Below are 19,227 nucleotides of genomic sequence, written 5' to 3' on the forward strand. Positions count from 1 at the left end.
TGAAACAAATTCGCAAATAATTTTATGAATAACAAATAAAACATTTTTCTGCAGCATTTGGGATAATTATAATATATTAAGAGTAACTTGTTACACACTTTGTATGAAATTATGCTATAAAATTCGATTAAAATTTATTTCGTTATTATAGTGCTTTATAAAATAATATTCTTAGTATTTAAAATAGCTAACATTAATTTATAGTAACATTTTGCTCGTTTCATTCATATAGTTTATCGTCATTGTGAACACAATTTTTTACTTTACTTTAAACATAAAAAATAAACTGTTTTATAATAATTGTTGATATGTTTTCTACAATTTGTCATAAAATATTGTAGTGTCTGCGTGATGCAAAGCTATATACATGTGTGTGCGCAGTTCTTTTCCCGCCTGCTTTTGTTTTTCAGCGTTCAGATCGTTGATGCGGGGTTTTATAGCTGTGTAGTGTGTGTAGGTACTACCTCGTTAAAACTATTTTATTGTGTAACTACCCTGTATCCATAATGGATTTTTTTGTAGTAACCACATTAAAAGAATGGGGATTAGAAGAATTGATTTCAACATTTGCAGGTAAGTTCTAAAATGATCCAATCAAGTAAGATTGCGACATTATTATTATAGGTTAGAATTTTTGATGTCACGTGTAAACTTGACCGGTTCTGAATAATCATTTTATGATTCTTGTCCTAGCCCAAAAAATTGACACTGAGGTGTTTAATACTCTTACCGACAATGATATTGAGAGCTTGATAATCGAAGTGGGCACCAAAAGGAAATTTTTAAACAAGTATCAAAACTTTAAGAATTCTGTTTCTGGAAATTCTGTTACTGAAAAGGTAAGTTGTAAGATATCAACGCGTATTTATTAACGTCCGTGTGTGGATAAAAATTATGTACATGTGTTATGAAAAGTCCATTAAACATCTCGATCCTTCGAAAATCTTGAAAATCATATCCGTACGTTGATCATCGCGCAGAGATAACTTATATGGGCAAGTTTGTAAACTGCACGGAAATCTAATAAAAAAATGAATAAATGAGTAAATAAATGAATGCATTGATAAATTGGGTATAGATATCTTAAAACTTCTCTCCGTATACGGTTTGCTATGCTAAATACTTTTATATGTATGCTATTGTTATTTGACTTACTAAATACTTTTATAAATATACTATTAAAAATTTTATGAGATTTGATACAAACATTTCTTAAAAGTTATCTCCGTTAATGAACAGTAGTTTTTTATCGAAAAAATAATTGTCAAAAAGTATTTCTGGTTTAGAAAATTATTTATTAAATTATTCGGAAATTTGTTTTTCTAAAAATAATTTTTTACATACATATATAAATTATTATTAATGTTTATTAATAATAAACTTGAAATGTCACTTTACTTCATTAAACATATAATATGTTCAATTTCTATTAAATGATTAAGTTCACTACGATCATTAAGAGAAATAATTGAAGGACTCTTACGAATATTTAATAATAAACAAATACTTTAATTATTTTTATTTTTAAATTTTGAAAATTGAATTAGAAATCAGCGGTAACATAAAACGAAATATGAATTTTCGCCCAATTCGAACAATTTTCAATAATTTGAACTTTACTTTAAATCAGCTATTTCTTCTTTATTTTTATCATTTGGACATTGAATTTGAAATTAGCGATATCAAGAGCTCCCAGATATAAATTTTCATATAATTTAAATAATTTTTCATAAAATCAATTTTATTTTATTTTTTAATTTTTGTATTGTAACAAAATTCAAGTTTCTAAGGGTACCATAATCAGAATCTTTTTTGTTTATTTAAAATAAAAATAATTAAAGTATACAAAAGTATACAAAAGTATACTTTAATTATTTTTATTTTAAATAAAAAAGATTCTGATTATGGTACCCATAGAAACTTGAATTTTGTTACAATACAAAAATTAAAAAATAAAATAAAATTGATTTTATGAAAAATTATTTAAATTATATGAAAATTTATATCTGGGAGCTCTTGATATCGCTAATTTCAAATTCAATGTCCAAATGATAAAAATAAAGAAGAAATAGCTGATTTAAAGTAAAGTTCAAATTATTGAAAATTGTTCGAATTGGGCGAAAATTCATATTTCGTTTTATGTTACCGCTGATTTCTAATTCAATTTTCAAAATTTAAAAATCAAAAAAAGACGTTCTGGATGCTATATTCTAAAAACTTTTTAACATTTACTTTCAATTTTAGGGTATGAATGAGATAATCTTTGACACTAACTGGACCTTAGCTGACACAACAATTTTACCCTCGCTATGTGATATAAGCCCAAGTCCATGAACTTCCAGTGCTCTATCAGAAGATGAGGAAATTGTAACTAAAAAGAAGTGTCTAAATAAGACTACAGTGGGTTTACCACGTAAAATATATGCTGACCAAAACTGTAATTCTGTAAGTTATGGTCACATACACATACACATACACATAAAAATCAATAAATTTATACACTTTTTCCCATTAGACTGTTCTTAGACTGATAAATACCACTGATGAAGGACACGTTATCAAGGCAAGTTATGGTACAAATAGTGTTTTCTTGAGGAATAAATTGGCAGAGCTTATAGTTAAACATGAACTAATAGGAAATAAAGACGCTAGGTATGCAACTAATATATTTATCATTATTATATTATAATATTATATAACATCTTATAATATAAATAATAATAAAGTTCAATACATTTTGACATCTTATTTTTTTTAGAATCTCGACTGAAAGATTTACTGAACTGGCAAGAGAAATAAGTGAAGTGTTTTTACACGAAAATCCAAACATTTATTACGTACCATATGTAAATGTGAAAGGAAAACCTAAAGCAGCTCGAGGGAAGTTATGGAGTGCTTATACATACTTAAGAAAGCTTTATAAAAAGTTAGGACTTATTCATACTACTACAGAAGGTAAAATAAATTAAAAGATTATTTTAATTTATTCACGAAAAGCTTATAGAAATAATTATAGTCTTACTCATTCAATATATTAATAGATATTATGTATATATTTAAATACATCTAAAAACATTAGCTAAATAAAATGCAATTTTTTTACTTATTTAATAGGAAACAAATTTTATTTAATACAAATAGATGTTTAAGTATTTTTAATTATTTTCAAAAATGTAAAAAATGTTCTTATTTTTATTTTTCAGATCAAGAGAAAGAAATTAAATCAGCAAGTCTTTTAATAGACGCAGAAGCAGAAGATTGCTTGTTATGGCTACAAAATAATTCAGAACCATTCATAACAGCTAAAGAATATTGGGGTAAAACTATAATACAACGAAAGGTAATGAATAATGGGACTATACATGAGTATTTCAACAAATTTCTTTGCCTTAAATTACCTTTGGGATATACCTTGGTAAGAAAATTAAAATTAGCATTTAATTTTTGTATTTACTAACATATTTACCTAATAATTGTATTTGCTTTGTTTTCAGTTGGAACAAGACTTTGATTTTTACAACCCAGATAAAAAAAACTGTTTGCTTTCTAAATGGTCGCAGTTTGCTACAGCGCTGTTGAAGTTAGCAGAAAATAAGACGGATTCTTACTTAAAGGAGCTTGTTAAAGAATATAAAGAAAAGTTCCCAAATAATAATCCAGAAGATAGTAAGTTTAAATGTTGCGTAAAAAATATATTTTATTTTAATTGTGATTTGTTTTAAAGGTTCCGCTAAAGAAATATTTGCCTTGAGCATCTTGCCTCTATTTTTTCCATGCAATTACTTAAAATGCAAAAAGGCAGGTACAAATAGATGGAGACCTTCAAAAATTGAAATGAGAAAAGGATTTTTACTTCACGTGAAGGTATTTTTTTCTATACTTTTTTAGTATATTTTTACATAGTACATTTTTACATAATTTTTTTCTATACTATTTTACTTATTTTTAGGTTGCTGGCGATTTGCAAAGGGAACTACAGACACGACAGGACAAACTGGCCAGTTTTCATCTGACGGCACAACCGTTACTTATCATTGTTGGCTCTGATATTAGCGCTATACAAAGTTGCTACGTCAGTGTGATATTCTATATAAAGTAGACACACCACTACGGGCCATAGACCTGTGCTTCAAAATTTTTCATGTTATGAATGCCAGTTATCCTCCAGAGGCTGAAATTGCATGGACATTTATTGAGCAAGTTGTGTACGACTTCCCGAAAACCAAAACGTATGTTTCTGTTACTTCTTTGATGTCAGATATTGTGAAATTGAATAGTGAGAACTAGAAATTGAATAGTGACTTTTACTCGAGAGTTAATGATATTCTTAAGTTTTTGACAATTTCATATTCTTAAGTGTTGACTAAAAAATTTTAATTTAGAGTTAATATTTTAATATTCTTAAGTGTTTCGACTGAAAAGTTTTAATTTAAAGTTACATTTTGATATGTTTAAGTGTTTTGACTTAAGTTTAAATTTAGATGTAACATTTTGGCATTTTTAAGTATTTTTTAATGCAAAATTATTAGATATTAATGATGATTTGCTTTGTTTGTGATCAAATATTTTTACTACCAAAAACATTGATATATCATTTGAAGCATGAACATAAACGCTTGGACCAATTAAACTGTAAAGAAGACAACTGTAAAAGATCGTTCAGTTCATTGAATTCATTTAGAAAACACATTGCCAGTGTGCATGGAAGCTCAATTAATCTAAATAATTATAACAAAAACAGCAAAGACAATAAAATTGAATTTCAGACAAGTTCCGAAGTACCTACGAACGCTAACAATTTACAAAAAGTTCCATCTCTTCTCAAGACGTTAACTACATTTCATGATGCATTGGATAGTAACCACAATAGTAGCATAATTAAATTTATTGCAAATTTATATAATAACTCATTAATTCCTAGAAGTTATGTTCAAGAAATTGTTGACTCAGTAAAAAATATATTCTGTTTTGGCGTTATATGTGATATAAAGCAAGTAGTTTTTGATAGATTACAAAATTTGAACGAAGATCCCGATATTATTAATACTGTAAGGAACATGTTTGGAACAATAGAAAATTCTTTTAATAATGTAGATACTGAATATAAGCGATTAAAATACTTTAAGTCTTCGGGACAATATATACCCCCACGCAGCTTTGTAATCGGACAACGTACAGTTGAAAAACGTATTAATGATAATGTACTTTTAGAACCTACCTTAGTGTTTGGCCAAATTGTAGAAATAAGACAAATCCTCACTTTATTATTTCAGAGACCAAATTTTTTACATTTAATGAAAAGTCATTATAATGAATTGATGTCAAATAAAATTGTTTATAGTAATTTTATTCAAGGTCAGCTATGGAAGTCACAAGTTTCATATTTTGGTGATAAAACTGTGTTTCCAATGTTTATTTATTTTGATGATTATGAAACCGGCAACGCACTTGGTTCTCATTCAGGCAAAAACAAATTAGGAGCTGTGTATTTCTCTCTACCTTCACTTCCACAAGAGTTAAAGTCATCATTGACTAATATTTATTTATTTGCATTGTTTAAATCAGAGGATAGAAAAACTTTTGGAAATGCGGCGGTATTTGGTGAGCTTATATCAGAAATCAGACTGCTAGAAGAAAAGGGTATTACCATTAATATAAATGGGTCAGTAGAACGAATTTACTTTAAATTAAGTTTAATCATAGGGGACAATTTAGGAATGTATACCTTGTTAGGATTAACTGAAAGTTTTTCTTCTAACTTTAGATGTCGCTTTTGCAAGATCAAAAAAGGTGATTCATATCGTATGTGTACTGAAGACGAAAGTTTACTTCGTACATGTGAAAACTATGAACATGATCTAATTACAAATGACGTATCAAAAACTGGTATAAAGGAACCGTGCATATGGCATCAACTCAGTAATTTCCATCTTACACGAAATTATTGTGTTGACATAATGCACGATCTCTTTGAAGGCGTGTGTAATTATAGCTTGACTCATTTATTGCGTAATTTAATTTTTGATTTAAAGTTGTTTTCGTTACGTACTTTAAATGAAAGAGTAAAATGTTTTGGTTATAATGACACTGAAATTTCTAATAAACCACCACCAATTACTTTTGACAATTTAAAAAAAGGACTACGAATGTCAGCAAGCGAAATGCTTTGTTTCTCTAGATATTTAGGCATTATGATTGGAGATCTAGTTCCTGTTAATTTACCTATCTGGCAGGTATGGTGTACTCTAAGAGAAATTATTGACATAGTAACTGCCCAAAATATCCATTTTTCGGAAGATGTTCGTTTAAAAGTTGCAATTGAGGAACATAATCATTTATATCTACAATTTTTTGGACGACTAAAACCAAAACATCATCATCTTCTTCATTATCATACAGTGTTCAAAATGTCGGGACCTTTAGTTCATCTTTGGAGTATGCGTTCAGAACAAAAACACCGCGAATCTAAAATGACTTCAAACGTTTCGTGTAATTTCAAAAATATTGCATACACACTGGCAGTAAAAACGTAACTAAAATTATGTCATCAATTATTGTCCAGTTCAGCTTCTAATATGGTATTTGAAAAAATGGAGCCATTAAATTTTGGTTTATATATTAAATATTTCTCAAATCTTGATAGTGATAAATTACATCAAGTAAAATGGGTCAACGTAAATGGTACAAAATATACTTTTGACACAATTCTGGCATTAGACTGTTCGGGAAATATGCCTCTTTTTGGCGCCATTAAATACATTGTTTTGTTTTCCGAAATGGAAATATACTTTATATGCAATACTCTTAAGTCTACGGCATTTGATAGCCATACTCATGCGTATGAAATTGAATGTTTATCAATAAATGATACAGACTTCCTAATCGTTAAGAAATATTCAGAACTGCACGATTACGTACCTTGTTTGTTAAATAAAACTTCAAATTTAATTTGTACAAGGTGGGCCTTATAATATAAAGACCTATATTTTAATATGTAGTCTGTTATACGCAATTTTGTATGTTTATTTTCGATTTTGTATTTATACAAATTTTTTTTTTACTTATATAAATATATATATATATATTAGACTTATTAAAGTTTGTAAAACTTTTGCGTAGACATTTATGTCTAAATATATTAAATTCATTTATAAATGTTTCTTATTACCCCCTCTCTTTACAGAAATGTAGTACTGGCCAATACTTATTTTGAGTATTAAAAGCATTGTTAATAGTGCTTCTGATATTCAAAATAAGTAATTAATTGGCCAATACTAGTGCTAAATTTCTATGAGCATTACACATTCCATAATACAAATTGTAAAAATATCCTCTACAATTTAATGTAAAATCATATAAAATGTTAAATAATTATTACTATTAATTTTATTTAGTACTTCTACAATTTGTAGCAATCAATGTTTTATTTTACTACAATACTTTTACATAATAATTTCTTTGTAGAATTTTGTTCCATCAATTATTGTAATAAATGCTCTACAAAAACATTTATAGACCTACAAATTGAGTTAAATAATGCTATAGATTATTATTATTTAATTATTATATTATTATATTAGTTTACATATATGCTTTTCAGTACTTATTACAACTTGTTACGCGAAGTTCTATTAAATGTGGTAAATTTTTAAATCAACAGCTACTATATTTTCACAACAATTGCAATAAATTGCAACAAAATTATTTAAAATTACAACACCTTTCAGGTTTTGTTAATATTGCAATATTTTACAGTCTTAAGCAGTTTGTCAAATAATTTAAAACAGGTTTCTTAGAACAATTTTTTAAACTTATTTATTACAATTTATCCCTATCCCTATTTATACTATTATTTGTAGAAGAGCATTCCCCAATTGTACTATCTGATGCTACATTTTTTTCTGAGTGTATAAATAATAATTTTATAGAAAACAGAGTATCGAGAAAGAAAAAAATGTCCGATGAGAAATCAAAAGATGAACTTGTTATTAATGCAGTGGATCAATATAGAATAAATGTTTTTAACATTATATATGATCGTATAATAGGAAGCATAGAGTCCAAATTTGTAGGAAACGAGCAGCTTTTCAGTGACATCAACTGGCTAGATCCAAATAGTTTCAAAGATATTGAAAAAATTCCTGACATGACGTTCAAATTTCTTTCTACAAAAATTCAAAAATACAACACCAGCCTTGATATTGACGCACATTTAATACAAAGTGAATTAAAAGATTTCGCCTTAAAATGAAACACCATTAAAGAAATTGCAATAAATTTTGATCAGATTAGTACTGCTACTGATCAGGAATATCAGGAAGATCCTTCTAAAGAAAATGAAACAAATCAACCAATAGAAATTAATCCGAAATGCAAGAATACATGCAAAAATTGCATTATTTGCTGTTTTTCTGTTTTAACAACCTATAGACTACATACACTTGCTTATCCGAATTTATATGTTGTCTATAAATATGTATTAACTTTATCGTGTACACAAGTACGATGTGAGACTACATTTTCAAAGTTAAAATATATATTAAATTGATTAAGAAACTGTTTATCACAAGATCATTTAGAGGCATTTCTTTTAATGCCTCTGTCAATCGAAAAGGATATTCTTTTAACATTAGATAATATAATTGATAAATAATATATTGATAAATAATATAATTGATAAAATTGCTCAAAAAAGTTTGTATCTTAAAAAATTATTATTATAATTACTAAATGAAAAGCTGTTATAATGAAATAAAAATTTGTTATGATCCTGATATTCTTTTCCTATAAATATCCTATAGTAAAATATTTAAAATGTCTTCCTGTAATAAAGGTTAAATTAGCTAAAGAGATATTTGAGTTATAAGATACAAAGTTAGTTCATTATAACTTCTAATCTCTCTTTTCATTTGAACAATTAGTTATCGATTTTTTGTTTATGTTAATTTTTAATTTGCATTTCAGTTTTACTATATTACCGCAAATAAATTTCTTAAAAAATAATGACATATCTTTATTAATTATTGGGGCTTTTTTTTCCCATCAGAATTGGACCGGTCTGATACAAAGCTTGGGACGAAAAAATTTCCCAATCCGACCCTGGAGTCAAGACGCTGATGTTGGTGCGTATATTTCTGAGTTTATTTAAAATAAATTCAAGGACGTTTTGACCCTGTTTTGGGTCATCTTCAGCAAAGAAAGTCGAAATCTAAAAGCTTCCACTTCACATGGCGTGGTCCTAGTTCTTAGGAGCCGCAATTGGATGGTTATCCGAATAAAATTAAAATTTTAAAGAGTGACTAACTAATAATTGTATAACATTACAATGACTAATTAGCTAAGATGTTAAATAAAACTTACAAAAACATACCATGTAAAACAAGGAGCGGATACATATTAAACGCACAAGAACGTGAATAAATGCAAAATTAACATTAGAAGTAAAATGAATTGACAATCATGTAACAGCATAAAAACGATATATCTCGCCTGTGTCACAGTCAAAGCGATACTATTCTCCGTTCGTAAGCAGTGTTGGCAATGAGATCGAACAGTTGAAAATATATATATACAAATATTAAGTCAAACCATTATAATCTGTCGAGGATACAAGTGTAGGCATAATGTAAATATTCAGTATTTATGTAAGGTTAATATGTAATCAATAATCAAGAAATCAATAATAAGGATAATAACATTACATATTCCAAGGCTGCTCGTGACGTTACTGTTATGAATTTCTTTCCGGATAAACAGGTTCTTAAAATAGAAATGGAAGCCAATTTTTTTGATGTTAACTTTTTCAAATCTTCACTTAATACGGTAAAAAACAAATGGTTTGTTAACTTGACTTCTAATGCCATTCCCCATGATGTACAATGTTTGTTGCAACTTGGCGAAAATTTTTCTTTCCCGATGCAGCGGATTGATAAAGTGACGATGAAACTTATTCAAAACATTGAATGCAATATAAGTAAGGTTGATCCGAAACAACAATTAAATATTAGGAATCGTACCATCCCAATCATTAAGTATTTACAATACAAACCTGCTCTAAACAACCATAACAGCCACATAATTAACAATTTAATAAAATTTAAAAGATTTGTAAAAGAGAATCAACACATTATTTTCACACGTGCTGATAAAGGCAATATCACAGCTCAGTAAGCAAGGAACATTAGATAAACGTTTTGAAACATTGATTTCTTGTGACTTTTATCAACGTTGTTTTGTAATATTGTATACATGTTTTTAAAACATTATTTATTAATGTGAAAATTCCGAATGTAAAAAAAACGTTTCAATAATGTTGTTCCAAATATTTTTTCAACGTTTTTATAAATGTCCCTTACGGAAATGAACTATTGGAAAGCCAGTAATCACTTTTGACTTACAATAGTGATTATTTATTCTCTAATAGTGATTATGTAGCATCTAATGATTGGATTATTCGCAATAATTATTTCTTAATAGTTTTTGAATGAATGATTATTGATTTCATAATGAGATTGTTTGCAATAATCCTTCCCCAATAGTTCTTTTATGGAATGATTATTAATTTCATAATCAGGTTATTTGGAATAATCACCAGCACACTACTTTTAATAGTTAATATATAAATGATTATTAGTCAACTATTCACAATAAACCCAATAAGAACTGGATTGTTTTATACGTTTATTAAACGCAAGTATGGTATAAAACAGGTATAGGTATGTGGCAGATATGTAAAACGGTTTTTATACGTTAGTGCAATATATGTTTATAATAATCGTTCTTATTACGTATGTATAATACGGAACGTATTTTATACGTTGAAAAATAGTTTATAAAATGTCAGAAATGTATTTACGTTTATAACACGTATAAAAATACTATAAAATACTATCATATACTAATTAAACGTTTCTTAAATACGTTTATGATTTGTAAAAGTTGTCCCTTTAAATAACGTATCAAAAATAGGATTTAATATCCAGATATGATATACTTTTAAATATATTAATAAAAGTTTAAGCGTAAATTATATTTATACGTTTTTATTGCAGCAATATTTAAACGAATAATAAACGTATTTTATACACATTTGGTATAGTTAATTAAAGGTTTATTGGAAACGTATATTATTTATGAAATGAAAAACATTTATAAATCATTTCAGAAATACCGAATATGGTTAAAATCCAAGACATTCAATTATTAATAGTTATTTTACACGTAAAAACATATTACGGTGCTCTCAAAAATCGAGCGATTTGCTTTGGTTTTAAGTCTCAAACATAGACTTTGTACTATGTCTTATACAGTCTCAAAGTTTTTTCGCGACGCCAGTCTTCGCGCCTTCGTGACTTGCGCGACTTCCACTAGGTGGCTATGCCGCGGGGAATTTTCTCGTGAGTCGAGTGCGGCCACAGGCATTATATCTAGGTGTCACCGTGATCGTCATTTTAAATCGCACTTCAGTGAAACTTTTAGGAACTAGTTGTTGTAACCTCAAGACGAATTTTGTTCTCTCTTTTTTTTTTTAAATGTGATGTATATGTGGTTCGTTGTTCCACATAAAATTTTATATTTTTACATGTAAAAATAACAATTTGTATTGTTATTAAATTTTGTACATAAATGTTTAATTCAGATTTAATCTTTATTTAATCCTTTTGAACGAAAAAGAAGAAATATTTTTTTGGAAACTATAATTTATTACGTTTAATTTATCAATACATATTTTATGACTATATATAAATTGTAGTGACTATTGGGCTCAAATAATTTTTCAATAGTTCTGTGTAATAGTTTGTCCCAATAATCCGCGAAAAAACTATGACGAATAATCCAATAGTTTCATTAATAGCTTTACTAATAGTTACAATAGTCCATTTCCGTAAGGGGTTGTAAAAATGTTTCCAAAACATTACCTAAATAATGTGATATTTACGAATATTTATAAAATGTTTTAGTAATGTTGTTCCAAATATTTTTACAACGTTTGTTACAATATTACAAAAATGTTTTTAAAACATTACCTAAATAATGTGATATTTTCGAATGTTTAAAAAACGTTTTAGTAATATTGCTTAAAATATTTTATAAATATTATTATGATACGTTTATTAAAGTAAATTCAATGTATCTGCAATAGTTTAAAATTATTTTATTTTATGTTTCATGTAATGTTTAAATAATAAAATTTTTATATTGTTATAATGTTGTTCATCATATTTGTAATAATAAGTTCCTAATTCATCGATTTATACAATCGCATTATTCTCAATTGTAATTTTGCTCTATAAAAGCCGCATTTGCAGCATATAATACGATTGACCAATTGATGAATTAGACACTCGTCTTATTATCCATGTCTTAAATTAATGATCGAGGCTGAAAGCTTATAAGGAGCTAGCATAGCAATTTGCAAGCGCTTCGGCAGCAACGTCACGTTTTATCCAGTGGCGTTTCCAGGCGCTGTCGAGCGACTAACGTGCCGCTGGCGACGAACTGGCCTGATGCTACCTACCAAAAAACTAGCCTGGTGCAAATTCTAGGCTACTTTTATAAAAGGCGCGAGACTAGATTTATTATTGACCATGTCGGATTTTTTCGTAAATTTTACTGTAAATGCCAATAAAAAGAATGGCAATTAATTAGAAATAAACGAAATTTTGATATTTTCATATCAGGCTCTCATATCATGCGGGAGACAGGATTTCTTATAGGCCATGTCAGATTTGTTCAAGTGGACATGGCGTGGCAAAATAGTGTGACGCTAGTCAATATCGTGGCGCTGCCGAGGACATTTCTACCAGGAATATCTAAAAAAAAGGAAAAATTCCAGAAACTTAAAAAATGCTTAAAATCTAGTAAAGAAAGAATAGCTTAAGAAGTTGTTTATTTTCAATATCTTTTTAACAAGGAAAGATAAAAATGCTCTCGGCGATGTTCTACAATCCTTCGATATAGTACAGCAAAATTATTCTAATTATTGCCATTTGACTACTAAAAAACAAAAATTTTGGTTAACTTTTGTAAGATGTGAAACCACTGTGCATTGACTTGATTTGCTCGCCTTTGCCAATGCTAGAGCATCAATCGATACTGTACACTAACGTGTCTTTTGGACTTTAAGTCCAATCGCTAGAAACGAATCTTTTTAATATTATTCAATGAATAGGTTCTATAGAAGCTAATATCCTTGTGGAACGACCAAAAAACCACGAGTGCCATCGGGTCCCGCTGGCATTCTCGTTACATTCTCAGGCACATGCATCATCGTGATGCTGTTGTTGCTTCTCGATCGACAAAACACATTTTGTTCCGAGTTCGAAGAGCTCGGGATGATCTCCTGACATTTGCGTCAAAATCGTGACTGTAGGTCAAAAATCTTCTCGATCCATAATCAGCCGATCCGCACGATTTATGATGTAGCAGCTTCCTCGGCATTCCATTGGAGAACCTATTAGAGAACCTGATAAATGACAAACCCATACATTATAAGTAAAAAAATAAACTAAATCTTTTCTAGAAAAATCTTCGTGTGTTAAATCTGATTTCTATGGTTTCTCATTCTATAATTAAAAAAAAAATTTTTTTAATTTAAAAACATTCAAGAATTTGTTCAAATTCAAAAATTTTCATATATTAAAAATAACAAAATTATATAAAAAATCCTAAAAAAAATTTTTACTGAGACGTATTTTAATATTCCTTAACAGGTAAAACAATCTACGCGACGGAATGCTTCACAAAAAGTGATTGTCCCTGCAATCGACAATTTCATTCAAACGATATCGTACGTACGATTACTAACCAGTGGCTGAACAACAAGAGTAACGACGACTTTCATGATGATATAAATTATTCGAGTAACTTGGATAAAAAAAAGCTGCTTCGGAACCAGACAAACAGGTGTAGTAACAGGTGGAGTTTACAGAATCTTTCAAAGGACTTGAGCAGAATGAGGAAGCAGATCATAACGTTACTTGCTGCAAATCTTGCAGCAGTCTCGCGATAATTTAAATTGCTACGAGGGATGATTGAGACAAACGACATCTGTTCTCTTTCCTTTCCTCCTCTCATTTAATTTCATCGATAAGCCATTTATAACTTTTGGCTGACTTAAAATAACTCGAATAACGATGAAACAGAAAGATGTATTGCAACAATTATAAATATTAATAACAGAAATTTAACACAGAAATTGATCGTATTTTTCTTTGATGAGAAAGCTGAAATACTAATTGTCTTTTTAATTATTACTATTACTTATATACAGACATTTCTGCGCGCACAAAAGGGAGAAGGAGAGCGAGAGAGAGAGAGAAAGAGAGAGAGAGAACAATTTCTCTTTGCTAAAATTTATTTATTTAAGATTGAGGGAGGGTTCCGATAGCGCACATCCCAATAGCCCACCAACCAATCATCTTGACTTATCTAACCCAACCTACGGAAAATCTCTAGGCATCTGCCATTGTGAGTGGTTTGTGTGCTATCGGGATGTGCGCTATCGGGACCCGCCGTAAGATTGAATCTCAGTAAAATCTAATATCAAAAGTAAAAAAAAAAAATAACGAAACGATAAAATATTTGTCGAGAAAAAAATCAAGAAAAGATCGATGAAAAGATCAACGGTTAAAACGGTTGGTCTGTAAATATTCTACGGAGTGTACAAACGATATGATATCTTGAAAGGGATAATTCGTATTATGAACGTGATACATCGGATACGCCTGAAAGCCTCTCTTGAGTCTTAGTCTCCCATCCTCAGGTTTGGATCCACTGGGACAACTGGACGAATTGTGATTGTCTTTTCTCGCTATTTTATTGAGAGTACATTTCTTCGTAGGCTGCTTTTTTTGTCAACCAAATGACGTAATTCAAATATTTTTGCGTCACCCAAGGTCATTTGCGTGGCGATTCGTGCGGAGGCCGAGTCCGTGAACTCGACCATAGCGCAATCTTCGATGGAGGTCAATTCTGGCCTTTTGGCGATTGCCTGTCGCACCTACGTAACAATTGCCAAAATTTTATCGCCAAAATTTTCCCATTTTGATCGTTGCACCTCTGTTATCAAATATTAGAAATATTAATGCAAAGCGAGATTTGTTAACATCCGCGCAAATATACATTGTGTGTATATTAATTTATGTCAAAAGGGATATGTACTTTGAAACGTTACAAAAAGATAATGTCTTAAGATTCTTTTTTAAATAAAAATAAAAAATTTATCTTTTCAAAACTTTGAGAAGATAAATTTTCTAAACACTTATATCGAATACATACTTATATCGAAATATCAAGAATACAAATACATGTTAAAATATGTTTGCATTTAATTTCTACAAATAACAAAAGAAAATTTCAATTTTAGTGAATTGTACGTGATAATACATTTCTTATTGATAATACGATGTATTTTTCAAAAAGTTAATTTTATAAAAAAAAAAGACAAAACAACTAAAAATATTAATGCAATACATGAAACGACGTATCACATATGCAGATTTCGGTAAGTTAATAAATATTTTTAACTAAATTAAGTTAAAGTTGATGATGCATAAAATTAATTTAGTTACGTTAAAAGTTATATAAATGAAAAATTAACTCGGTTAAAGTTACATTATGATTAAATTAACTCGAGTTAAAATAAAAGTTAATTTTGAAAAACATTATTTATATAAAATTATTGAATAAGTATCGTAATTTTTTTAAATTGCATTATTTTAAATAAGAAAACAATTATAATATAAATTATTAAATAAATTTCAATTATTTTATTTATAATTTAAATTTATATGAAATAAAAAAGAAATATTGTTTTTTATATAGTCATATATTCTTTTACAATTTTTACATTTTACGATTAAATTATTAAAAATATAATTTTATATAATGTAAAATACATATTTATGATATATCGATAAAATATAAACCTATTTGAAAAATTTATCGTTATTTAAGTAAATAGTAAATTTTAATAAGAGCTTTATTTCAAAATAATCAGTTAACCTTCCTCGTAAGTCATCAACCAATATTTCGTACCAATAGTAAACCATCTGCACTTGTATTATGTTAAAAACCATAGAATAAGCGTTGATCTGCAGTAAAAACCAATATATTGCGTTATTCAAAACAAATTTTAAATTAAAAGTTCTCTATGCCATATTTCACTTGTATTATGTTAAACAGCATTGAACAAGCGTTGATCAGCAGTATAAACCAAAATTTTATCTTTCTTAACGCGCATTTTAAATGAAAGGTTTTTTATGCGATATTTCATTTGTATGCCATGAAAAAGCATTGAAAAAGCGTTGATCAGCATTAAAAACCCATATATTGCGTTCTTCAACGCGCATTTTAAATGAAGCGTTCTCTATGCAATATTTCACTTGTATTATGTTAAAAGCATTGAACAAGCGTTAATCTGCAGTAAAAATCAAAATATTGCGTTCTTTAACGCGCATTTAAAATGAAACGTCTCTATGCGATATTTCACTTGTATTATGTTAAAAAGCATAGAACAAGCGTTGATCAGCAATAAAAACCAAAATATTGCGTTCTTTAACACGCATTTCAAATGAAACGTTCTCTATGCGATATCTCACGTGTATTACGTCAATAAGTGTTGAACAGAGGTTGATCGGCAGTGAAAATCAAAATACTGCGTTATTCAACGCGCATTTTAAATTAAAAGATCTTTATGCAATATCTCATGTGTATTACGTTAATAAGCATTGAACAAACGTTGATCAGCAGTAAAATCCAAAATATTGTCTTCTTTAACGCGCATTTAAAATGAAAAGTTCTCTATGCAATATTTTGTTTGTATTACATGAAAAAGCATTGAACAAGCGTTGATTAGCAGTAAAAACCAATATAATGCGTTCTTAACGCGCATTTTAAATAAAACGTTCTATATGCGATATTTCACTTGTATTATGTTAAAAGGAATTGAACATGCGTTAATCTGCAGTAAAAAAGAGAATATTGCGTTCTTTAACGCCCATTTAAAATGAAACGTTCTCTATGCGATATTTCATTTGTATTATGTTAAAAAGCATAGAACAAACGTTGATCTGCAGTAAAAACCAAAAAAAAGCGTTCTTTATTAAGCATTTAAAATAAAACGTTTTCTATGCGATATTTCACTTGTATTATGTTAAAAAGCATAGAACAAGCGTTGATCTGCAGTAAAAACCAATATATTGCGTTTGTTACATCCGGAGGATTTCACGATTTCCCTTTTCGCATCCATCATACAAAATATAAAACGCGAAACTAGCTAAAAAATTGTTTGTAAAATTTATAATATTTATTTCCGGAACTCCACGATTTCTTTTTTATAACACTATCACCCTGTTACTATAAGAAAAATCGAATATTGTCTTTGGAATATATAATGGCATCCGGAGCAATAAGTCCGTTAAATAAGCAAAAAAAGGAGAAATCGTGCGACGTCAAAACTAATGTGTGTTGCGCGCAACTTATTTTGAAATTGTGTAATCTAATAAAAATGATATACGTTTATTAAAAAAAAAAAATGTGTGAAATCTTTTAAAGTGCACCTATTATGAAGAGAATATACTTTTTCTACAAAATTGAAGTAGTCGTATTTGTATTTTCTTTGAAAAACATTCCTATTCTAACCCAACTGGTAGTATCTTCAATTTTTATACAAAACCCACGTGGTAATATCTCTGTATTGTTATTGAAAAATCTTCGTATTTTAAAAATTCAAGTGATAGCATCTTTAATTCTCATTGAAAAATTTTATTCTAACCCAAGTAGTATTTCCTTAAATATTGTGTAATTTAATTCAACCTAAATGCATTTTTCCAAAAAATCTTTTAAACAATCAAAGTGCTATTTTTGTATTTCCATTGAAAAATCTTTCAATTTTAACCCAAGTGGTTGTATTTAATTTTAATAAGTTTCAATGGAATATATAACATTTAATTTAAAAGATTAAAGAGGAAACGGTACAAAATGAGAAAATTTTATTAAAATAAAAAATTTTTGATGTACAAAAACATGGCGCTGCTAGATAGAAAAAGCAGAAAAGACATAAGAAAGAACGCAATAAATGTAACACTTGTAAGATATGCGTTATAAAAGAAATTTGCGAAATAAGTTTTAGTTTCTTTAGGTTTAATTACTTAACATTTAAGTAATTCTTATTGTAAGTTAAACTTAAGATACCACTTGAATTTTATTTAAAAAAATAAAGATTCTGTTAAAATATAAATTATTTAGGTTAAATTAGATTACAAAATTTTAATATATTATTTATTTTCAGTTAAATACCACTTGGTTTGGAAGATTTTCAATGACAATACAGAGATAGTAGCAATTAGGTTTTGTACAGAAATTATTCAATTCTTCTCATTGCTTTTCCTATCTAGCAGCGCCATGTTTTTGTACATCAAAAATTTTTTATTTTAATAAAATTTTCTCATTTTGTACCGTTTCCTCTTTAATCTTTTAAATTAAATGTTATATATTCCATTGAAACTTATTAAAATTAAATACAACCACTTGGGTTAAAATTGAAAGATTTTTCAATGGAAATACAAAAATAGTACTTTGATTGTTTAAAAGATTTTTTGGAAAAATGCATTTAGGTTGAATTAAATTACACAATATTTAAGGAAGTACTACTTGGGTTAGAATAAAATTTTTCAATGAGAATTAAAGATGCTATCACTTGAATTTTTAAAATACGAAGATTTTTCAATACAGAGATAGTACCACGTGGATTTTGTATAAAAATTGAAGATACTACCAGTTGGGTTAGAATAGGAATGTTTTTCAAAGAAATTACAAATACGAAATTATAAACGACTACTTTAATTTTGTAGAAAAAGTATATTCTCTTTATAATAGGTGCATTTTGAAAGATTTCACACATTTTTTTTTAATAAACGTATATCAGTTTTATTAAATTACACAATTTCAAAATAAGTTGCGCGCAACACATATAGGCGCTTTTTTTACCTTTTTTTTGAAAAGGTAATTTTGTACTGATATCACGCGTTTTGTAGTGTTAAGCAATATGTAATTTCTTTTTTTTTTTTCTGTAATAAGACACGATTTACACTGTTATTTAGGTTTTAGCGAATCAAATACATACCAATTGGGTTAGAATAGGAAAATATTTCAATGAAAATATAAAGTACGAAGTAGTACTACTTGGATTTTGTAAAATTAAATTAGCATAAAAAATTTTTTCTG

General features: G+C 28.1%; 2 protein-coding genes across 2 annotated transcripts in view; one reads left to right on the forward strand and one right to left on the reverse strand.

The window, feature by feature from the left end:
* The window catches only part of LOC120357042 (protein GVQW3-like), a 240,672-nt gene that overhangs the window by 195,308 nt on the left and 26,137 nt on the right, over nucleotides 1-19,227 (reverse strand). The gene's annotated exons all lie outside the window — the stretch shown is intronic.
* Nucleotides 440-2,355, forward strand: LOC105205580 (phospholipase DDHD2). Its single transcript, XM_026140450.2, has 3 exons — nucleotides 440-573; nucleotides 694-839; nucleotides 2,245-2,355. Exons 1-3 carry the CDS (start codon nucleotides 507-509, stop codon nucleotides 2,332-2,334), a joined length of 303 nt encoding a protein of 100 aa, XP_025996235.2. The 5' UTR covers nucleotides 440-506; the 3' UTR covers nucleotides 2,335-2,355.

This window comes from Solenopsis invicta, chromosome 3 (genome assembly GCF_016802725.1).
Source record: "Solenopsis invicta isolate M01_SB chromosome 3, UNIL_Sinv_3.0, whole genome shotgun sequence".
In the NCBI taxonomy this organism is placed as follows: domain Eukaryota; kingdom Metazoa; phylum Arthropoda; class Insecta; order Hymenoptera; family Formicidae; genus Solenopsis; species Solenopsis invicta.